Source organism: Trachypithecus francoisi, unplaced genomic scaffold (assembly GCF_009764315.1).
Source record: "Trachypithecus francoisi isolate TF-2019V2 unplaced genomic scaffold, Tfra_2.0 Lachesis_group17, whole genome shotgun sequence".
Taxonomy (NCBI): domain Eukaryota; kingdom Metazoa; phylum Chordata; class Mammalia; order Primates; family Cercopithecidae; genus Trachypithecus; species Trachypithecus francoisi.
In genome coordinates this window covers 61,385,988-61,410,422 of record NW_022681462.1, presented here as the reverse complement: position 1 = coordinate 61,410,422, position 24,435 = coordinate 61,385,988, and the positions used below count along the sequence as shown (strand labels likewise).

At 46.4% G+C, this 24,435-nt stretch overlaps 1 protein-coding gene across 1 annotated transcript in view; it reads left to right on the top strand.

The window, feature by feature from the left end:
* Positions 1–24,435, top strand: part of EPAS1 (endothelial PAS domain protein 1) — a 90,510-nt gene that overhangs the window by 43,457 nt on the left and 22,618 nt on the right. The window contains exons 2-6 of the mRNA XM_033175812.1: positions 7,420–7,610; positions 16,781–16,932; positions 17,351–17,435; positions 21,239–21,357; positions 21,484–21,689. Of these exons, the coding sequence (XP_033031703.1) occupies positions 7,420–7,610; positions 16,781–16,932; positions 17,351–17,435; positions 21,239–21,357; positions 21,484–21,689 (753 nt within the window). The remainder of the gene's footprint in view (positions 1–7,419; positions 7,611–16,780; positions 16,933–17,350; positions 17,436–21,238; positions 21,358–21,483; positions 21,690–24,435) is intronic.

The following is a 24,435-nucleotide window of genomic DNA, read 5'->3' as shown; positions in this document are numbered from 1 at the left end:
GTTTTACAGACTGTAATGTGTGATCCAAATGTAAAGTGGTATTATTCACTAATATGTACAATAAAGAATGCCCCACTGTCTTAGCCCATTTGGGCAGCTACAACATGATACCATAAACTGAGTGGCTTATAAACAACAGAGTTTCATTTCTCATGGTTCTGGCTGCCAGGAAGTCCACTATCCAGGTGCCGGCAGATTCAGTGTCTGGTAAGGGCCCACTTTCTGGTTCATAGCTGTGTCTCCACATGGTGGAAGGGGTGACAGCGTTCCCCTGGGCCTCCTTTACAAGTGCAGTAATCCCATTCATGAGGACTTCACTGTCATGACTTAATCACCTCCCAACGGTTCCACCTTCAAATACCATCACATTGGGAGTGGGGATTTCAACATAAGTATTTTGAGAGGACATAAACATTCAGACCTTGGCACCTACTAAGGCTTGGGCTTGAGGAAGCTCAGCACAGGGACAGTTCATTATGATTATTCCTGTGTATGCACAGCTTTTCTCAGCTGGGCTGGGGAGTCCATGTGTTCTCTGGTTACGTAAGGAGCTGGGTTATCTGGAGCCCCAGATGGGCTGCTTAGTAATTGAATCTGCTGCTTTCTTCTACAAGGCTGCCTGGGGCTGAGAAGGCCAGAAGATAAGTATCTCCAGTCAGCCCAAGCAGAATTGACCATTAGAGGGCCACGCTGGGTGAGCCCCAGACATTACTGTTAGCTCTGAATGCAGTCCAGGCTCTCTGCTCCAGGGACACAGACCGTCAGAGTAGGTCAGAGAGCTGGAGGCTCAGCCCCAGTGGAGGGGAGGTTGGGAGGCTGAGGTATGAGACGCTTTCCAGGATTCCTCTTTCAGGGAAGTGGCAAGTGAAAGCATTTGTCCCTGTTTCAGCCACTCCAGTCTCATGTCTTCTCTCTTCTTTGTCCCCTCTTGTAGACTTCTGATATACTAGTCTGGATTATTAGTCTTATCTGCCAGATGGTCTGTGGTCTCTTTCAGGATAGAGACCATGCCCCTCAGGAGAGGTGTGTATATTAAAGCATATTAATGCCTTTTTTCTCTTGTCAAAGTCTGTGTGATCTGGCCAGCTCCTCCTGAATTTGCTAATTTAATATTTTCTATTCTGAATTTGTAACTTTTTGTTGTTTTGCTTTGAGATGGGTTCCCACTGTCACCTGAGCTAGAGTGCAGTGGTGCATGGCTCACTGCAGCCTCGAGTTCCCAGGTCAAAGGATCCTCCTGCCTCAGCCTCTTGAGTAGCTGGGACCACCGGTGTGTACCACCATGCCCAGCTAATTTCTAATTTTTTTAGAGATGGGGTCTTTCTGTGTTGCCCAGCTGGTCTCAAACTCCTGGGCTCAAGCAGTCCTCCTACCTCAGCCTCCCAAAGTGCTGCGATTAATAGGCACGAGTCACTGTGTCTGGCCTATTTTCGGTGTTCACTATCTATCACTGATACCTTTCCTCCCCTTTGTGATAGATTCCCCTACTGATCACTGCAGCCATTGGACATCAGAGTATATCTAGAACACTGGCCACTGGAACACTGCCTGCATCTCAGACATTTTTGTCACTCCTTTGGAATGGCCCTCAGAGCCAAGACCATTCTTTTCAATACCTTCAATTGTGGCAAAGTCTTATCTTTTGAGGGCACATTTTATCCTATCAAACAACCACAATCCATCCATAGCTAAGTCTGGTGAATAACGGGGTGGGTAAACTGGATAATATTGTTTAGGGTTTGAAATGAAGTGTGTCCTTTGAAGAGTTGTGACTGATTTTCTTATATGGCTCTGAAGTTAATTGTAAAAAGACTTCCCAAAAGAGCAATGGCCACCAACCAGCATAAAGTTACAGGCTTCTCGCAAGGTGGCTTCTTTGAAGGGTAGCCACCTTCTGTGTGGCATCCATTTCAGATGTCTCATTACTTTAATCTCCCTCTTCCTATTAGCCATAGGGCCTGGTACAGTGGTGATCACACCAACTCCTAGATAAACAACTATTTGGCTTGTGATGGTGACTTCAAATTTGCTGGACACAGTGCATGGTAGAGGGAAAGAGTGTGGTTAGGTTTTGGAAGTGGATCTCGGCGTCGGTATTCCAGACACATGATCACAGGCCCAGAAATCTATGTATTAATAAGTCCTCCAGGTGATTCTGATGCAGGCTAAAATTGAGAACCACTGCTCTGCAAAAATGGGGCCAATAACACTTCATCATTTAAGTGAGGATCAGTTGAGACTGTTTATTAAATGCACCTGGCCCCAGTGCTAAATAAAGGTGTTTCCTTTTCTTCCTACTCTTTGAGAAGGTGACATAGCTGTTTGCGTCTCCAAAAACATTTAAGTCCAACCCCATCTGCCTCTCCCCACCACACACACCCACCCACCCACCCTTCCTTTAAAAACTGGCTGCTTTGGAACTGTGGTCCTCAGCCCTGGCTACACATGGGGAGCTTTTAATACTCCCATTGCCCAGCCCGCACCTGAGACTTATTAAATCTGAATCTCAGGGGTAGAGCCCAGACATCTGTTTTTTAAGGTTCCTCTGGTGACTCCAGTGAGCAGCAAAACTGAGAACCACTGACTTTGGTTCTGCCCCAATAAGTATGGGGACCAGTGACTCTTCCTCATCTCTGGAACCTGGAGCTGGGTGTGTTTCTCCCATCAGGCAGCCCCTGTACAGCAGCCACAAGCCTCATTGAAGTGTCACTAGACCTCTCCCAATTGCATTTAACCTTTATTTCCTCCATTCTCAGCTTCTTGCAAATTGGCAGCAGCTTAGAATTTCACCACCAACCAATAGACTGATCCCAGCTGGCTTAATTAGCTTCAGTCATCTCTACCTGCTGAAATCCATTCTGTTTCTAAGCCATTTAACCTTATAGAGTAATAGGCATATTGTTCCGATACCTGAATGGCCACAGGCATTAGGCATGTGAGTTCTAATCACTCTAAAAGTCTAGCTCATTAGGCAGCCAACCCCTCGGTGTTACTGGTGACAGACATCTTGGGGCCTCACTGCAGGCTATGTTCATATGAAAGTCAGGAACCAAGATCATCGTGACCAAGAACAGATCATCCTTAGATTCATGACTTAAGTAGGGATCCCTAAGCCATGCTTGGAGCAATGACCTGAAAGAAGATGTTTTTAAGATAATGAAGCTCTGGGCAAAGAGGTTTTTCCTGGATTAATTGTAGCATATCTCTGCTGACAATTTTTGGATGTTCAGTATTGTTTTATCTTTTGACTGGCTGCCTGGTGCTTACGTGGTTGTTAACTTTAGCTGGGATCGAATGTTTCAGAATGTGAGTTTCCACCTCAGGGAGACTAACTATAAATTTGTGCATATTAAAATGTCCAGGGAAAAAAAACCAAACCCAAAACAAACAAACAGCTTGTTCTCCACCTGCGGCATAGATAGATACTGCGGCAGGGTTGGAACTGCTGCTTTTATGGAGCACTGCCGAGCCACATCTGATAACATTCTACCACATTCCGAGCACTACTGTGACCGGCACCTGTGTCTGCTAAGGCCCACAGCACTGAGTCCCTTCTTCCCCCTCCTACCCCATCTGAACTCTGATGCTAGTTCTTAGTCCTACTCTTAACATTCCAGGTGTTCTCCTAAGGTGAATGGGTGCTCACTTAAAGACATGAGGCTCCCCTCATGAAATTTTTCTCACTGTATTTAAAAAAGTCTTAGCCTCTTCTTCCCAAAGTATATGTGAACATCCAGGTTGTGGGAAAGTATCAGCACAGCACTGGGAACATCAAAGTTGTACAGTAAATGATAGTTTCCTTGCTGCCAATGGAAAAACTTTTGATCTTGGACCCAGAAGAACTAGGTTTGAGACAATGTTTTTAGCAAATTATTTAATCTCTAAATCTCCACATCCTCATCTATTAAATGGGGATGATAGTTTCTATCTCTCAGGGTTGTGAGAATCAAATGAGATAACACATGTTAAGAAAAAGTGCTTTCTGCAAAGGTATTATTATTTGTCCTTTTAGTTTCAGCTGAAATCCCACCTCCCTGACTTTTGAACCAAGAGGCTGCCTTAGATTCTCAAGCTTTCTTTTTCTGGAAGTTAAGATGTTGCTGTTTCTTTATTTCTTGCTAAAGCCACTGTCTCCTACCATTAAGCAGTGAGAAGAGTATCCGCCTAGGAAGAGCAGGGTTCTAGCCCTAGCTCTGCCACTGATTAGCTGGATTGCTCTAGGCAAGTAACTTACCTGCTTAAGTGTCTGTTTTCAGATCTGTGAAAGGGGAACAGTGACAACACCTGTGTTGCCCACCTCACTTGGTTGCAAGGATGGAATTAGATAGGAATCCCCTGTGTATTTCAGGACTTTTACGTGTCTGCTCACTGACTACAAAGCCTTCAATGGCTTATGTAGGCGTTGGCTTTGCGACATTGGACAAATGACGTATTATGTCTGAGCCTCAGTTTCCACATCTCTAAATTGTGTAAACAATACCTACTTTATTTTGTTGTTAGGAAGAGTATAATGAGCTGATATATGAAAGGTTCTTGGTATAGCACCAGGCACAAAAAGCATAGCAAGACTCACATATCAGATACCATTGTCAGAGCATTGACTCCAGATTGCCTTTTCCCTACCTGGCTTTTCCTCTCTGCCTCTTCTACTCCAAGGAAGGGGCCAATGGCAGAGGGAAGCCGTGTGCATGCAGATATTGGCGTTAATGCCATAGCCTGTGCTGGGATTGCTTTTGCTTCAGGATGGCTTCTCTTGGCCCCTGATGACGAGGTTATGTGTTGATGATGCTTTTGTTGGAGAGCACAAGAGTTAGTGCTAGAGAATGAAATCCAGCATCTTTCACCTGACCCTCATGACCCAAAGGCATGATGTGTGCGGTTTCAGCATCCTGCCCTCTTCCCATCTTCCTTTCCTGTGCCAGAATACATGCAATTCTTTAACTTTTTCTCCATAATCAGGTCAGGATTAAAATGCAAATGGGAGGGACCAGTATAAAAACTGCCACTAAAGGTCTAATCAGGGCAATTCCTGAGAAGGTGGGGAAAGAGGGGTACAGGGGTAGGTGTCCTGAGGGTTGGAGGTCAGGGAGAGAGGGAAACAGGGATTAGGTAAAGGAAGCAGAAAAGGGAGCGAGGACAAGAAAAATAGTTTCACTCATTTCGCAATTTTTCTGAAGGTTCTTCTTGCCCATCAACAGCTGTTGGACAATTCGTCCTTTAATCCGAGTATATGATGCTCAATCCATCCGCAGAGCTGAACAGTCTGTCTTTTTAAATGAAGCATGTTGTAAAATCAAAACAGTGCTTCTGCCCCAAATCTTGAGGGATTTGAGAGGCATGTTCACATTCCATGAATCCCAAAATACAGACTTTCTGTCCAAATAACAGGCTGCAAAGCCAAACAAAAGGAGGAGCAGTCTCTGGAATCTCAGATGGCAGGACAGAGCAAGCCAGCTGGAGCTAACTGAATTGAGGCCTTGAAACCTATGAACCGCGCTGGACACTTTTTTATTTTATCTTATTTATATTTTTATAGAGATGGGGTCTCACTATATTGTCCAGGCTGGTCTTGAACTCCTGGGCCCAGGTGATCCTCCCATCTCACTCTCCCAAGTACCTGGGACTACAGGTTCAAATACTACTATGCCCGGCTTAGATGCTTTTTAAAAAAATAAAAAACAGATTTGTTTCTTTATTAAATATGCAATATAGGTTATTTATAGAAACAGAAGACACAGATAAGCACTATAAACCAAAACAAAAACCGAAGAAACTTCCTGTAACCTCACTACCCTGCAACTGCTAACATTTGTGAGTAGGAGGAGACAGGACAGTCATTGGTGGTTAAGTGCCATGATTCCTGGGGCCACCTGCCCAGTGCAAAGCCTGACTTCCCCATTTACCTGCTGGTGGCCACAGGTGAATTACTTGGCCTCTGTGGGGCAGTTTCCTCATATGTAAATTAGGTATAATAATAATAATGCCTACTTCCATGGGCAGTTGTGTGAGTTTAAATAAGCCAAGATGAACATCACACACTGGGTCCTATTGTGGGAAGGGGGTGCGGAGGGATGGCATTAGGAGATATACCTAACGTAAATGACGAGTTAATGGGTGCAGCACACCAACATGGCACATGTATACATATGTAACAAACCTGCACATTGTGCACATGTACCCTAGAACTTAAAGTATAATAATGAAAAAAAAAAAGTACTTGTAAGAACTATTTCTGTGATACCTATAGTAGTAGTTATACATCTAGCCTTTCTCCTATATAAGTTATAGGAAGTATTATGTATAATACATTTCTATGAAAATAGAATTGTCCTGTACTGTTTTGTAACTTTTTAACTCTCATGATTGCCTTTTCATGGCCATCTTTTTAATTAGTATTAGCTAACATCGATCGCTTGCAGTTGGTGGAACAGGCTTAGTGCTAAAGATTTTATATAAATTATCACATTTAGTCCTCACAATTAACTCTGTAGGGTAAGCACTATTGTTGTCATTTTACAGATGAGGAGACTGAGGCTAAGCAATTTAAATTATCTATTTACAGAGCTAACAAGCAGAGAAGTTAGAACTCCAATCTAAACATTCTGGCTTTTAAATTTGCCTGTGTTAGAACTTGCCATGGACTTTATAAGAAAGTCCAGGATTTCTTTAGGACTTCCTGAAAAGAGGCAAGCTTCAGTGCATGTCATCTTTCCTTCCATCCTGCAGCAAAGAGGAGAATGCGACTGAGACAGCCTGGCAACTTATGCTGGCAGTGCTTAGAAAATGTTTGTGCCCACTCCTTTTTAATCCTTGACAGAATGCACGTTGGTACTCTAGACTGCTGGGTGTCTAGCTGACTGTTCTTGGGCTGTAATGGTATTTTCAGTTTTTACTGTGGAAATCACTCTCTGATATGAAGCGGGATCTAGGGTTCAGTACTACTCTTAATTTTTTCTGAATGTGTCTTATGCAGAAAAATAACCTTAAAGCAGTTTTTTATCTTGTTCTCCAGAGCCCTTGACAAAGCCATCTGAGCCACTGATCATAGCTTCCTTACCCTTCTCTTTCCATCCCTGGACATTCACCCCTGTCCCCAGATAATCCAGGGCCAGGTCCCAGGCACTGACAGTTAATTTAATCAGCAAGTCTTTGCCCAGACTCCACCCATGTGAAGCCCTGTTTTGGCCTTCACAGGGCATGCAAGAGGAGGACATTGGTTGCAAAGACACCAACACACACAAAAGCAGAGCTAACAATACAAAGCAGCTGGTGTGTGGCTCAGATGACTGGTGTGAGCCCAGATCAGTCCAGTGGGGGAGTGTGGCTGCGCTGTGGGTTGGGACCGTGGGGATATCCTGGCCAGAGGTATGATAGGCTGACAGTAACCTTACCGGGACTAACCCCTTCTTCTCCACTTAGGAGTAGCTCGGAGAGGAGGAAGGAGAAGTCCCGGGATGCCGCACGGTGCCGGCGGAGCAAGGAGACGGAGGTGTTCTACGAGCTGGCCCATGAGCTGCCTCTGCCCCACAGCGTGAGCTCCCATCTGGACAAGGCCTCCATCATGCGACTGGCGATCAGCTTCCTGCGAACACACAAGCTCCTCTCCTCAGGTAAGGCCAGCAGGCTCCCCTAGGCTGGGCAGATGCCAGCCTTATCAGCATGTTCCTATATGCAGGGGACCCTTCTGCTGCCAGAGCTGGAAAGTCTTCCCATTACAGAACTTGCACCCACAGAATCACCATCATGAGTGCTTTATTCCTTTGTGTTAAACATCTCTCTTCCAGCAGTGACCTTCACCGTGAATCCAGCCGTGAGAGGAGGGCAGGGACAGGACCAGGGAAGAACACGGGCACCCAGAGGCTGGGGAGAACATAGGCTGGGGAGAACATGGGCTGGGAGAACCAAGGACAGCTTTTGCTGACTTCTCAGTTTGTTGCCATCTGGCCCATAAGACCCATCTTCCACACTAGATTGAGTCTGTAGGATGCCTTTTCATCCTTAACTTCCAGTGCCTTCTCCAGAACAGCAAGAAGGCGTGCCCAGATGATCTTTTCCCTCTGAGAAGCCAGTTAGGCCACGCAAATCATTTAGTCTCTCTGAACATTGGTTTCCTCATCTATAAAATGGCGTTAAACATACTTCTTGCCCAGGGTGTCAGTGAGAATGGACTGAAATGATGTCTGTAAATCATCTGGCCTGGCTGAGCTCACTCACACTGGGGAGTCCTTGACAGCTGACAGCCGAGAGCATCACCCCTCCCCAGAAAACAACTGGTTTTCCCGTCCCTGGTACCTCTGCAACTCCAAAGTTCACACAGCATTTGCTTTTTCTCAGTTACATTCTTCAGGAAACCATTTCCTATGCGTCCTGACCAGAAACAGGTGTCCTGAGAAGTCTTCTGGTTTCAGATTCTATGTGACATTCTCGTCAGGGGTGTCAGTTCTGTAAGGATGCTAGGCAGCGTGTTGTGCTCCTCCCCGCCTGGTCTGGTGCCACAGGTGGGGACAGTGTCTGATGGGTGAGCGTGAGGGAGGCACTCAGGGAGGGAGGGTTCTTTGGTGGTTGTTTTTCAGTTTTCCGGCGTAAGCCTGGTGCCTTGGAGACGGTGGATTCCGCCATCCTGTTATGAAGTGGCTATTCTGGGAAAGAGGGAATCCAGTGTGAGGCTGGGAGGCCAGACCAGAATGTACTATTCTAGTCCCTGGAGTACAGGAAGGATATGGGGGGCAGACTTTCAGAAAATAGGACGACAGTTCAGTGGGCCTGGGGTTGGAGGGTTAGGCCTAAAGAGGCGAAATGTGCAGACAAGAGCAGGAGAGCCAAGGGGGGAAGATATGGGCTATAAATACTTTCAAAGAACAATGCAAGACAATGGCAGATACATGGTCCTAGATGCTGCAGAGAGAGAACAGTGGGCTGAGCGCTGGCAAGGGTTGGATTGCTGGATATAAGAAAGGCCGGGAGACTCCATCACAGGGCATTTGTGCACCCCTCCCTTTAAAAAGGCTTGTCTTCCTGGATAACCGAGGGCAAAGTCAGCTAATGTTGCAGTCATCTTTACATATAAAGAGTAGACAGTGGAGGATTTCATGACTGGATGAAGGCCCCTTCCCCACAATGAGACCCCTCTCCCCTGCTTTCCTGCTGTGGTACTTGAGATTCTGCTCTTAGGTATTAATTCCTTTGGATTAATCATTGCTTCCTTCATCACCACTCCAATTCCTCCACCAACACACAGCCCCAGAAGGGGTAATACAGGTTGAGTATCCCTTATCCGAAATGCTTGGGACCAGAAGTATTTTTGATTTTTTAATTTTTTCAGATTTTGGAATATTTGCATTGTATTTATCAGTTGAGCATCCCTAACCCGAAAATCTGAAATTTTAAATGCTGCAATGAGCATTTCCTTTGAATGTTGTGTTGGATTTTGGAGCATTTCAGATTTTCAGATTAGGGACAGTCAACCTGTATATTAATTGTAGAACACCTCTGACTAAATTTGGACTCGTTGAGTGTTTCTCCTTGTTACACAGATAAGTGAAGCACAGACAGGTTAAGATTGCTCAAAGTCACACATTTAGCACATGGTGAACCTGCACCTGGAATTCAGGTCCTTTTGAATTTTGGTCCATGGGAAAACAGACATGGGACGGCAAGAGCATTGTGTAAACCTGGTCAGGCTAAGATGTTAACAAAGATGTTGACAAGGGCTGGGGTATTGGGTGTGGGGGAAGGGAGAAGGTAGGGGAACGAAGGTCAACAGAGGCAGCTGGGGGCCAGTGCGATGGGGAGGAGGTCCTCACACATTCAGAGAATTATTCCTGTCCTTCCCCCTAGTGCAGGGCTTCGTTTTCCATGCTTGCCCTCCTGGGCCTGGCTGTCCATCTCAGTGGTTCAAAGGTTGGCCTGGAGAAGGCCAGGAGTTAGGCTGGGCTCTCTGAGCACATCTACCCGTGTGCGTGCTGGTGTGAGCCCTCGTGTGCTGATGAGAACCCTTGTGTGCTAAACACACCCATAGAGATAGGACCAGAGTGGCCACACTGGGACATCCCTTATCTATCCCATCTCAGGAGCCTGTTGAAAGCTGTGGACACAAACTTGCCTGCCCTCTGGCTGGGCTTGGCCCTATACCAGCTAGAGCCCTGTCAGCTCAGCTTAGCCTGTCAGCTCTGGTCCTCTCTGTCCCAAGGAAAGAAAGGAAGAAAAGGGATAAAAAGTTTCTACTTTTGGCCATGTGGTCCTGGTGTCCTTGAAGGAGAAGTTCTCACTGAACGAGCACAGCCCAGGGAGGAGGAGATGGTTTCTCAGCACCCGCTTTTCTCTGACTTCTCTCCTAGGCTCCTGCTACGCATTCTCTAGACTGATTGTTGAATTATTTTCAGAAATTGTGAGACAAGATCTTTTTCTTTCTAAATCGTATTTTGCTTTTCCAACACATGTAGCATCATGAAGAAGAGTACAGGATTTGTGGGCAGATAGACCTGCACTGGAATCTTAGTTTGGCTGCTTTCTTTCTCTGCAATGTTGTAAAAATTTCTCTTTGAGCTTTAGTTTCCTCATCTGCACAAAGGGAATAATGGTGCTTACCCTGCAATGTTATTTGAGGATTGAGATAATAGATATAAAAGGCCTTATCCTTTAGCCTGACACATATTAAGGTCTCAATAAGTTATAGCTTAGAAACAAAAATTATTATAAACAAAATTATTATAAACAAATTGATTTTTATTAAATATAGGCTTCTGGAGAAATGATGTAAAAGAAAACCCAATGTAAATTCTTGCAATTTCTATCAAAATGCAGAGTTGTCAAGCTTTTCCAAGGCAAAACAACCCGCACATTCATTATTTAAGCATTTCTAACAAAGGTGAGTACCAATTTTGGCTCACTTTATAGTAGGAAATAGCTGGTTGCATACCTCAAAGTTCAAAAGGCTAAAAAATACCAGGTTTTTCTTTAGAAAAGTTTCTCTTTACTTAGTAACATGCTTCCCTTTGATTTTCACAGTAGGCTGTTCTGTGTGGGAATGTTGGAGAGGAAACCTCAACGTTGAGAAATTCAGGCTGTGGGTCTGGGCTGCCGATTGAGATTCATATCACAGGAAGCAAACTGAAACAATAGCTGTATGATATTAGCTTCCACGCTGGGCTGAGGACAGAACACACTCTTACAGGAACATCGGTGGAAATGCCACTTGATTGTCTTAAATCCTCTTTCAAGATGAGCCCCACAAACCATGAGCGAATCAGGGTCAACTCTGCATTCTGAGGGCATTAAACCGCAGTGAATATACAAAATTTGCTTTTCATTGTAAAATTAAATTTTGGGCTTGCCCAAACTCATGCTGGTGAAGTCAAATTCATTTTCCATGGAGCTGGAGATCAGCATGAAGCAGGGTTTCTAAAGAGAAGTGTCAGTTGCATTATGGATTCATCATTTGCTTAGCAAAGACATCAGTTATAACAAGAGGTGGTTTTCCTGATCTGTAGACTACTAAGGGAAAGATACTAAAATGTGATTTTAAAGTTTTTAAGGCTTGATATGACCTTCCCATGCAGGAAAAGTGGGACAAAGAAAGAACTGCGCAGGCAGATACATGTTCTGGTACCCTCTCATACCCTACTTTCAGACTTCTGTTCCCAGGCTTTCACCCCTACCTCCACCCCTTTGTCCCACCTACTCCAAATCAAGGCCTTTTTCTGTCCTGTTTGGAAAGAGCTCAATAAGCTGATTCATGTGAGGATGTTAATGGATGAGAACAGCTAATATACAATCTCTTCTAGAGATACTTTGTTCAGATCATTCCTTTAACTTAAACTAAAAAGTCTGCTCAGTCAATAGATGTTTGCTGAACCCAGTCCTGTACTACATCTTATGAGGGTAATACAGAGAGGCAAGATAGGATAGTAAGATATATGCAAAGAACAAAGGCATGAATCTCTCCTAGTGGACTTTCAGGGAGCCCAGGAAGATCAGGAAGGACACAGTGCCTTCTGTCAAAGGCATCAGAGAAGCCCAGGCCTGCTAATGGTGGCATTTAAAGGTATGGCTAAGGATCCAGTAAGCGATCCCAGAATGATTTCCCTGTAGTTTGACTGGCACTGTTCTTGCAGTCTGCATATCCGGGAGGGAGGGGATTGGGGGTCCAGGTCGTGGGTCAGGTGGAGGGGAGGAATCGGTTTAGGCAGAGCCTTAGAAGGAAGACCCCTGTGGTGGTCACAAAGTAGTGACCGCCAAGCACATCTGAACCAGGAAGACCCCATCAGAATGGCTTTAAGAACAGTCAGAGCAGTCCTGGAACTTCTCGGAGTAGGAAACAAGAGGTAAAGTGACCTTGGTCGAATAAAATTACAGCCAGTGTTCTGACCAGCAGCACCGTGGAGCAGCCTGGTCTCTGAGACCACTCAGGAGGCTCTGCTCTGCCACTCTGCCTGCTCTCTCCCAATGCACAGCCCCTGCCGCCCAGGAAGTCCCACCCTACATGGGCGGTGCTGCTTGAAGGAAATGAGCGATGCTCCGGAAAAAGTGCTCCAAAACCTCAGCCCGCGCATATCCTGGCTGTGGGGAGTCATCAAAGCCTGTTTACTGGGGCTATTTTTAGCATTAAAGAATCTTGTTATGCTCCCCAGGATGGGCATGCGCCGTCTCAGCAGAGCACCTCTGGTTTTAATGACCCATCTCTCGTCTTTGGGGTCAAACCCTGCAGGGTCCTCGGAAGCAAGTAACTGAGATCTAGAGCCCAGGATGATTTACAGACCCAGCTGGTGGCTTATTGAGCACCTACTCTGGGCTCCTCACTTTGTTCTGACCAAGAGTTGATGCTGGATTGTTGCATCACCTTACAGCAGTTTATCTCTGTCTTCCCCACCAGTCTGTCGATTCCGAGGGGATTGCTCTTACACCTTTCAGTATCCGTGATTCTCCTTAGGACAGGACTGAGCACACAGTAAGTGACACTTGTGGACAGATTACCTTGTGCCTAGCATAAAGCAGACATGAACACAGTAGAAACTTCATAACGGTGTAGGGAATGAGTGCATTTTTCCATGTCCCTAACACTGAGTAGGATATTAATGGTACATCAGGGAAGACACAGTGTTCACAGGGGAAGGGGCAGAGGGGTCTTCAACCGATTTGTGACATGAGCCTCTAGGGTGACTAATCTCCCCAAAGCAATGCTTTGAGATGCCTCCAGGGTGAGGGTCTACCTCCTGGCTCCACAGTTTTCATTCTCAGCTGCAAGCTGGGAGTGACCTGGCCAGGTTCCTTCAGAAGCTCCCAGGAGAATAAGCAGGTGCTGTGAGGGCAAATAGTTCCACAGAGGGAAGAGACCCTGCCCCAGTCCTGCCGTTGCAGGGTTTCTGGGGCCAACCTGGTGGCTTCCTGCTCCTCCAGCCATTGTGACCTTTGTCCCAAGACATTCTGTTTCCCTTTGTGGCCCTAGATTGCCCCTCTCCCTCCCAGAGGCCAGCTGACCCGAAGCTGCTGTAGCCAATTTCACCACCTCCTGGAAACAAATGCACTGGGCATGGGTGGAAACCAGTTTGGCTGTGTTGGAACTGTTAAAAACAGGAAATTTTAAGCAGGACTATTTCCTCTGGGACTAGTTAACCCAAATAGGGTTGTCTTGGGATTACTCCAGATTTTGAAGTTGGCGTTACCACTGAGATCAAAGAAATTGAAGAGAAAATATCTTCTCAGTTGGCTAGAAACCACAGGGTTGGCCTCTGTGTATCTATAGAAGGTGGTCACCTATCTGGTGTGATTGAAGTGGCGCTGAAAACCTCTCCTCACTCATCTCCAAAATAAGTCACCACCTGCCAACACAGGCTAAATAAGGTCACTCATAGGACCTTTGAGTTGAGGCAGTGGCTCTCAGCATATGGTCCTGTGAGTAGCAGGGTCAGCATCACCTGTGAGCTTTCTAGAACAAACAGATTCTCAGTTCCCACTAAAGACCTACTGAACCAGGAACCCAGCAGGGGCCCATCCAGGGCCAGCTTCATGGGCATGCAGCACAGGCGGTCTTAGAGGGCGCCACACTGAGAAGGTTCTCAGGCTTGGTTTAATTTTTCCAATGAGAGGTCTCGCATTTTTATTTTGCACTGGGTCACGCAAATTATGTAGCAGTCCTGGTCCCAGAAATTTTTCTTTTAGCCTGGCCTATAGATGATTCTGATGCATACTCAAATTTGAAAGCCCTGAGTTAAGTCATTTTCTCCCCTAAAGCCCCCACTCAAAAGAAGATTTTAGCTGGGAAAGCTAACATTCACAGTGGCATCACCCACACCTGGGACACTGGTTCATCATCACTTCAGCGGGCTGGTCAGCTGGCAAAGAACAGGTGTGTCAGCAGAAACCCCAAGCAGGGATCAGATGTGCATATATGTATGGTATAAGGCCATTCCCATGACCTGTGGTTCTCCCTTCTCCAGGCTAGCCACCTGAAACAGGGTGTGGAGAGGAAAGAATTTCCCTTATTTTGGTTCACCATTTTAGCAAAACAGAGGGAAAGCCACCGGGGCATTACTCTGTACAGCCCAACTCTTGGCTCTGAAGGCTTGCCCATCCCTGGACAGGACCCACTGTGATGCTGTGCAGAAGGCATCTGTGACTCCGGCGTGTTCTCTCATCCTGTGTCCTGGAAGGTAGCTGGTCCCCTGTGCCTCCACTGAAGCCTCTTGGTAGGAAGATCTTGTAATTTGGATTTGTTCTTCTTGAGGAATAACGGCAGGTAACCCAAAGCTTAAATTTAGAGGCTCGAGAAAACAGATAAAAGAGAAATCCAGTGCCCTTGCAGAAAGGCCCTTGAACGACATTTCACAGCATTGGTGTGTCCCTGGTCAAGTGGCCCATACACTGAATTGCATTTTACATTCCTTAGAATAGTCTCCATTTGAAAGACTCCTTTTAGTTAAGTGAATATTAATATTTGCAAGTGACAAATTATTCTCTAATCCCCTCGTTCTGTAAATCAAATGAGGCATACTTTGATGTTTGCACCGGATAAATACAAATTTTCATAAGTAAATGTCTTTGGAATTAAATAATGAACTAGGAGAAGAGGGCTGAAATAAAGTCTGTGGTCTGTGTATAACAACCAGAGACCTGGGGCCTACGAGGTTTCTTTGGTCTGGGACAAGAGCCGAGTCTGTGTTTTTCAGATAGCAGAGGTATACTAGACAGGCCAGGATACTCAAAGTGTGGGTGGTTCAGGGTGGAAGTTTTCCCAGGCTGCACCCAGCAACCACCTGTACAGCCTGCTGAGAATGCAGTTGCCTGCTCACTCTGTTTTGCACCTCTGGGCTTCACTCTCTCCAAGCCATTCTGTATGCCATTGCCAGACTAATCTCCCCAAAGCAGTGCTTTGAGATGCACTCCTCTGATCACATTTGCTTGACACGGGAGGCCCCTCCAGGACACTGGGCCTGTCTCACCAGCCCAATCTCTGAGACTGGGAGATGGATTCTCCTCTTGAGCCAGATGGGCCTCTCTTCAGTCTAGGAGGGAGCTTGCTCCAGGTGTTTTCCAGTGCTCACATAATCCCATCTGGTTCAGAAGGCCCTTCTTTCATTCCACAGAGTGAAATCTGTTTTTTCTAAGTCTCTGCAAATCTTCTTTGGAACAGTTAGTTGTCTGTGATCACCCCAAAGCGACCCCCTCATCCTCTGACCCTTAGAGCTCGTCCCATCTACACTTTTCCTTGGGAGCCCAGCTATGACACCCTTGAACTTTTACTTAGCTTTGTATCTCTGAGCGCTATATATTCCTCACCTGGGATCTGAGCAATTTGAGGGTAGTGCATGTCTTGCAGCAGAAAGAAGAAAGAATTTACTGTTGTTATAGTTTTAGGCACTTTACATACTTATCTAATCCTTACAATTCAGAGGTGGAAATTGTTATTCCCATTTAGCTGATGAGGAAAGTGATATCCAGAGAGGTTGATACTTATCCAGAGTCATAGCCTAATAGGAGGGTGATCTAGGAATAGAACCTGTGTTTAACTCCAAAGCCTATGAATGGTTGAATGTGGCTTCTGGATTCAGCTGTCAAAGCTTGCTGACTTTGCAATCTTTATACCTTTGGACAAATGGCTTAACCTCTCTACACTTCATCTGTAAAATGAGATTAAGAATAGTATCTACCTCGTAGGTCATTGTGAAGATTACATAGCATGATGCTTAGTGCAGTACCTTTCATGTAGTGATTGCAGTATATATTAGCAGCTAAAATTTGTTCCTACTACTGTGACTACCGTTATATTCAGGCATACTTTGATTGATGTTTGCACTGGGTAAATACAAATTTTCATAAGTAAATGTCTTTGGAGATAAATAATGAACTAGGAGAAAAGGGCTGAAATGAAGTCTGTGGTCTGTGTATAACAACCAAAGACCTGGGGCCCAAGAGGTGTTTTTGGTCTGGGACAAGAGCCGAGTCTACAGGCTGTACAGGTGGTTGCCAGGGGCAGCCTGGGAAAACTTCCACCCCGAACCACTCACACAGCAGCTCCTACTGCTCCCGTTACTGGTGCCAGAAGCACTGTTGTCACAACAAGCACACTGTCCTCACAGCCCCTGTCAGGGTGTCCTCTGTGCAGTGGTGCTCATCCAGTGCCTGCTGCTGGGCTGGGGCAGACATTCAGATGGTCGGCAGTGTGCATTTCCAGAAAAGTCCACCCGATGCCTTTGCGCCATCCCTGGCAAATGCCTATCTGTGCCAGTCACATCTGTTTTCACTCCACATTCATGTAAGCTGTCCCACCCCCCTCTCTTTCCAGTTTGCTCCGAAAATGAGTCTGAAGCTGAAGCTGACCAGCAGATGGACAACTTGTACCTGAAAGCCTTGGAGGGTTTCATTGCTGTGGTGACCCAAGATGGCGACATGATCTTTCTGTCAGAAAACATCAGCAAGTTCATGGGACTTACACAGGTGACACCCTCCTCTATCTCTTTCAAAAGAAGAAATGTTTCCATTTGGGGGTAGAAATGAGTAGAAGGTGCTAGCCACAATCCCACTTGACCTCTCCCTGTAAATGACCACTGTGACCCTCACTGACCTCAGGCCACATGCCTCAGGCCACACTCCAACCCCCAAGCATTGGATTTGGCTTTGCTCATGTCCATCCTGGTAGACAGCTCTCTACTGACTCATTAACAGACCAAGTCTCTGTCAGCAGTAATCCCCCATTACATCTTTCTGTCTGTGGACCTGACACTGGACTGGGATTATGAGAAAACCCAATTCAATCTCCTCCCTGCCTCCAAATCTGGAAGGTGGCTCAGCTTCCTCTTGGAGTCTTTTACTTCACTGTTAGGAATAATGATGCCTAACCTTGTTTTTGAAACAGGTGGAGCTAACAGGACATAGTATCTTTGACTTCACTCATCCCTGCGACCACGAGGAGATCCGTGAGAACCTGAGTCTCAAAAATGGTATCCTTAATTGTGTTTATTTCCTTCTTGCCCCCACTGGGTGGGAATCTGCCTCCCATTTGTCTACAAGTATAAGGGAGACAGCTCATGGCCTTGCGATGCAGGAAAAATGGATGTCCTTAAAAAAATTAGCTAGGCTGGCCCTCCATTTAAGTGTGTAGCCTGTGAGATGAGATTGGGGCATTGAGAGGACCCGGTACTCAGAAATATCTCCTGCTGGCCCCGCATGGTGCCTGGTGTCCCATTACTAGGGGACTCCTTTGGGTTAGGACACTGTCTCTAGGAGGTTTCATCACCCAAGAGTCAAGCATCTCTGCCAAATGACACCACCCAAACCAGTGAGAAACCAGTCTGTGCCAAAGTGCTCATAGGAACTACTGTAGTTATCTATTGCTGTGGAACAAACCACCTAAAACATAGGGCTTTGATGATTATCTCCCAGCGTTCTGTGGGTTCAGTGGGGTGGGTCTTGTATTCCATGTGATGTCAGCTGGGCTGTAGTCATCTGGGGGCCAGACTAGGCTGGGGTGATCAGGATAGCTCACACACGTCTGGGACCTTGTGGCAGGTGGCTGGAACCCTGGATTCAGCTGGCATGCTGGGACAATGGGACTGTTCTCTCACTCCATGGAGTCTCAGAGACGCTCCCTCTCCATACAGTGTCTCTAGGGTAGCCAGACATGTGGCAGCTCAGGGCTCCCAGAAGCACTAAAGTGGAAGTTGCCAGGCCTTCCCAAAGCTTTGTCCTCAAATTGGCAGAGCATCACTTCTGCCCCATCTTGTTGGTTAGAGCATGTTACAGGACAGCCCTGGCTCATTGTGGGAGGAAACTACACAAAGCCGTGAGTGTCAAAAGGCATGGCTTGTTGGAGCTACTTTTGGAGATGAGCTACCACAGGAAATGGTACCCTGATGAGACATAGGTCAAGTAGGTTTTGATAGAGAAGAGATTTAAAAAGATCTAGCGTACAGGACCTTACCCATGGGGATACCCAGCAGGTGCCAGTGGATGAGAGGACCCACACAGGCAGAAAGCACGTTGCAATGGCAGTGGAGCTTCCTCTCTTGTAACTGTGGCCATTCAACAAAGGCATGAATAGGGACATTGTTAAGAGGACTGAAGCTTTGGGCAGAAGTGGGGCTTAATGACTGTCAAGGTCGCTTCCAAACCTGAGAGATTCTGTCACTGGTCTGGGCAGATTCTGTGCATGTCTAGATGTCCTCTTTAATAATATCACCTGTCACTGCCATGGGGCTTATGCTTGTCCAACCTGAATAACAGAGGCAGTGAGGCTAAGCCTACAAGGTTTGGCTCTTATTACCACACATGCTGCAAAAGCAGATACTTCATTGGCTCACCTCCACCCTGTTACAGACTGAGCCTGCAAAGTACAGAATTACAACCACCTCCTCTTCTACCACTGCCACAGCTCCCTCACCCAGCTCCTCTGCTCTCTCATCTGCAGGCCTTAGGCCACCTGGGACCTAGAGCACACTGGCAGAGAGCACCCCATGGGCTGCTCAATGTCTTGTCTGGTTCTATGGGGAAAGGGCTACCAGACTTTCTAAATTTCTCTAAAAAGAGATTCATGTTCTGAATGGGTAGGTGCTTAAAGCTTGAGAAAGCCTGAGAAAACCAAAGATTGATTTCTTCTCTACTCCAGAAACCCTTGGGCCTTTGGGTTCTTAGTCTCAGTTCAACCACTGACCATAGTCTGAGTTTGAGTCTGTGACCAGAAGCAAGTACCCTATTTCTCTATTCCTCACAGTCTGTCTTTTCAAATTGCTGGTATTGAATTAGGCAAAGGCGACGACCTTTCAGTTCTCAAGTGCCATGATTCACAGCCAAGTGACCTCTAATTATCTGAGTAGAACTTTAGATCTCTTGACCTGCATATTGAGGACTTGAGATCAAACTCATGAATCAGCAAGTCTTCACTGAAGGTGCTAGCCTGTGGATGGACTCATGATCTAGACCTAAAGGGTTAGTGTGAGTTCCTAGAGGAAAAGAAAGCCATGAGGCAGATTGCAGAAGGCTTTGAAGGCCAGGTGGAGGGCCTTGAACTTTATTCCATAGACAATGGGGGAACTATTGAAGGTTTTTGTGCAGGGGTGGAGTAATCTGTGTGGAGCAGTGTTTAGAAAGAATGATCAAGGCCGGGCACAGTGGCTCACGCCTGTAATCCCAGGACTTTGGGAGGCCAAGGTGTGTGGATCACGAGATCAAGAGATTGGGACCATCCTGGCCAACATGGTGAAACCCTCTACCGAAAACAGAAAAATTAGCTGGGTGTGGTGGTGCATGCCTGTAATCCCAGCTACTTGGGAGGCGGAGGCAGGAGAATCACTTGAACCCAGGAGGCAGAGGTTGCAGTGAGCCAAGATCATGCCACTGAACTCCAGCCTGGCGGCAGAGCGAGACTCCGTCTCAAAAAAAAGAAAGATCCAGTGTCAGCATGGAGAGAATCCAGAGGTTAGCAAGTTAAAAGGCCTCAGTAATAGCCAAGGAACAGCCACAAATGAATCCCTCCAGCCCCCTCATACCCAACAACTGGTCTGATCCTGGTGGTGGGGCCAGATCCCAAGATACAGGTATATCTCATTGTATGCTAATCCCACCTCTGAAAATTAAAATGGCAAGAATCATAATTTGGTGTGGGAGAAATGGTTTTATAATCGTGATGAAGGAATGTTCTGTCCTTTTTTAAAAAAAGTTCACTATTCAGTCTCTTACTGAGTGGGGTCCCCTAAGGATGTTGAAGTTTTGTTCAAGGGTGCCACAATTCCTTTGACATATAACTCTTCAGGAATATGTCAGTCAAGTCAAGGTCCTCTGGAAGTTTAAGTGCAGGGGCTGGTGACTTCCTGGAGGAAGGAGTGTGACTATTTGAAAGAAGGCTCTAGATTGTTCTATGATGCTGGGTAGGGGCAGGATTATATCTTTGAAAGTAGGAACCAGAGATGGTGGTGTAGGCAGGATTTAGACACACACAAGTGGGATTCAGCTGGCACTCTATTCATTACTTTGTTTTACAAAAAGTGGAAAATGGTTCTGAATGGGTAGGCTGTTTGGCAACTATAAGGAAGGAAGCTATATTGCTGGTCTTGGTGATTTATATAATTCTTGCTGAGAGAGGATATGATCCAGGTTGAGTTAATCCGTAAAGTGGACTTGCTCACCAAATCCACTGTAAGGAGATTCACACCAGAGGTCTCTCTAGAGCCTTGATACATATGTCACTTCAGGGAGAAAGCTAATGGCATGGTATCCTGAACACAGCTATTGCATTTTGCAAATGGAGTACAGGAGGGGTTAAATTCCTCCTGAGAGACAGGTTATATAAAGGAAAGACGGGAGTGTCTGAGAGACATTTCTAACCTGTGAGGCTTACACTCTTGGAGTAACTGTGGTCTCACCCAGATTGTCTCTTGGAATTTCTGCAAGAACCTGGTCCTTGCCCCAGAAAAGGGTTGCTGAGTTAGTGGCTGGTAGGCACTCATTGTCTCGTTGCCCTGAAGGCACCACTGACCATGTTCCAGAAGCAACGGGAAATCAAATGATGGAGCAGCTCCTACCTTGTGGGAGTTAATGCTCCAGTGGAGGAGATAAGCTGGAGAGTGGGAACCATTAGTCCACAGGCCATGATGGAGCTCAGTGTTGATGGCAGACTACAGGTCCTAAGAGAGCAGATATTTGGAAAATACAAACAATAGGCTGCCAAGAAAAACTGCAGCTGGGCATCTCTCATGGATATCCATACAAAACTAACTTCAGCTGATTCTTCCCATCCTTCCACATTCAGGCTCTGGTTTTGGGAAAAAAAGCAAAGACATGTCCACAGAGCGAGACTTCTTCATGAGGATGAAGTGCACGGTCACCAACAGAGGCCGTACTGTCAACCTCAAGTCAGCCACCTGGAAGGTAGGGCAACATGAGGCCTGGGTTGGAGTCCCAGGTGTAGGGCGATAGCAGTGTGGGGGATGCCTAAGGCCCTACCCCCACCCCCAGAACTCAGCCCCATGTCTGACCCTTCCATGCCTATCTCAGGTCTTGCACTGCACGGGCCAAGTGAAAGTCTACAACAACTGCCCTCCTCACAATAGTCTGTGTGGCTACAAGGAGCCCCTGCTGTCCTGCCTCATCATCATGTGTGAACCAATCCAGCACCCATCCCACATGGACATCCCCCTGGACAGCAAGACCTTCCTAAGCCGCCACAGCATGGACATGAAGTTCACCTACTGTGATGACAGGTAGGGGGCCATAAGTGTGTATGCTGTGGGCAGAGATGGGTCTTACCTGTGTGTGGGGGGAGTTGTGCCTGCATTAAACGTATGGAACTGGACATAGACGTGGTATTGCCGGGTGCCATGTTCATGGACCTGTGCCACTGTTTCATTGCATCATTACCCCTCAGAGGTTCCCGGTACTGTATTTGGTGGTCTCCCATGGACAGAGTTACAGGGTCCATCTGCAGAGCTTTCCTGGTGTGCAACTCTTCTCATCATTGTGGTGTGAAGATATTTCTCCATACATGTATCAGGCTCCTGAGGAAATTCTCAAGGTGGTTTTCTGATGCAGGAGAAAGAGAAGAGTCTAAAAACTTCCATCTGTACTCCTGCTTCAGAGGCCAGTAAGGAGCATCAGCTTCTGCCCTGGAGACTGACCCTCTTCCATTACTGACTGAGCCTTTCCCTCTGCCTTATTCCTTCCTGCATGCAACTCCATTCCAGCTGTTGTTCAGCCATTTTGAAGGCTAAGATGAAGGTAGCTAAGCTAGACGCTAAACCCCCAGTGCCAGGCCCAGTGTCTCTTAGGAGTCACAGTAGTGATTAAGAGCATGGGCTTCAGGACTAGATGGCCTAGGTTCAAATTTAGTAATAAATGTTCAGTGTTAGCTCTTATTATCACCTTTATTAGAGTTGTTGAAAGATTGCCTAAGACTGCTTATGCAAGTCATGCCCTCTCGGGTTCTTACCTCATTTAGAAGATTGAAGCAGGTGGGGAAGAGGCTGGAGTTGTCATAGGTGGGAGTATTTAAACACCCTACAGCTCCTAACTCCCCCACCAGCCCTGCCTCTGGGACTGTGGCGCCTGATGATGGGAGGTAGGAGGAGGAAGATGGGGAGAACCAATGCCCGGAGCAATGCCCGGCCCCAGGGAGGGCAGGAAATGCAAAAGACTGGGCCCAGGGTAGGCCTGGCTTGAGTAAGTGCCACTGCGGCTTGCTGAGCAGCACACCCCGGATGTGCTCTTCCTGGCAGAGATCTCCCCGCCTGACCTCAGCTTTCTGCAGCATCTAGAGCCGCCATGTGTCCCAGGGTGATAGTTCCCGTCGCAGCTCTTTGCCACTCTTTTCTCATCTTCTAGGGTTTTTCCTCAGGAGACCCTGAGATCTCAGTTTCCCCTTCTCCAAAACAGAGATAACACTTTCTCAACCTGTTTCATGGGGTCGTTGTAAAATGAGATAATGACTGTGCAAGCACTTTGAGAAGTCCAGACACCACAACACGTGTGAGGCTTCTTGTTATTGCTTATATCTTACTTCCTGTCCTTGGCCACCTCCAAAGCAAAATCTTCCACTAAACTCAAGGAGCTGAAATCACTTCTGAAGGCAGTTAGTGGCTGGGGGGCAGGAAGAGGAAGAATCTGACCCCCAGATCAGCAAGAATCTGCCTTGTCTTATTCAGCCAGCAGGAAACCACGGAACCCCAGGAAAAAAGCTCCTGCTCAGCCTCCCCCAGGCCTATCCACTTTTCTCTTATCAGCTGGACATCCCAAGGGCAGCTGGTTTCTTCATGGGAGGGACCCTCCTCTCCAGGATGGGGTTTCTCTCCTCTGATTCCAGACTGGCCTGGTGTTGGTTGGTCGCCCCTTCTTAGAGTTGGCCACCACTTGTGGCACAATTTCAGAACTTTTGTAAAAGTATCCTTGAGTCATTCCTGTCCGTCAGTTCTGACCACAGTAGGGCCAAGACTCACAGCTTTTGCAGCTAGTCGGAAGTTATATAAGTAGAAAGAAATGCTCTAACCTCATAGGGAGAAAATGACATGTATGAAGCCTTTCGTCCTGGAACTTCGACACAGTCACCATTTATTGTAATTGTTAGTGATGGTGGTGGTGGTGGTGTGGTGGTGGTGGTGGTGGTGATAATGATGGTGGTTCAAGAAGAAGATCGCCCTTTTAGTGACAGGCACTGTAGGAATCCATGTTATAGGTACGGTTATTTATCAGATGCAGTCTTTGTATTCAAGTGAACGTTCTGGGCAGAAGACACAGCTTCATGCACCCCTCTCAGTAGTCTTGTGAGATAACATGGACAATCCCAGTGCATAGCTCCTGTGTCACTGGCTGTGAGGTGAAGTGGCTCAAGCCGACCTAGCCATATAGCCTGGGAGCATATATAGTGCTGTGGATGATGAAAGTCAGATACGTGCTTCACCCTGGTGAGTGAAGCACATCCGTAATGTGACTCCATAAGCACTGGGAAAACCCTACTGTCCTAGAAAATAACTTGGCATCCCTAGATAATAGAAGAGATTTTTTTTCAGTTTAAGATTTTGATCCTTGTTACAGTGAGAAGAAATCCTCTGGAAAGGGTAATTCAGCATTATCCTTTATTCATTATCTTGGTTTAAATGAGTTTCAGGTAATTTTCTTAAGGTACTAACCTTTGGACAAAAGAAGAGGGAGAGAAACACAAGGAATTGGATGTCTAAATGTGGCCGGAGAGGAAATGTACATAGAAAGGGGAAAGACGCTCTGCTGACTTCTTAGTTTGGCTCAGGGCTGGTAGGCAGGGTAGCTTCTGGCTTAAAGGAAGTATGAAGCCTCGTGATTTAGGACTTTGTGACTCATAATGTAGAGGGTGATATTGCTTATAAGTTCTGTGGGACACACTGCATTTTCAGCAAAATCTTGCCTTTCAAGAAATCTAATTACATGGCCCCAAGTCTGAATTCAGTGGTGCTGGAGAGCTGCATGTAGAAGCATTTAAAG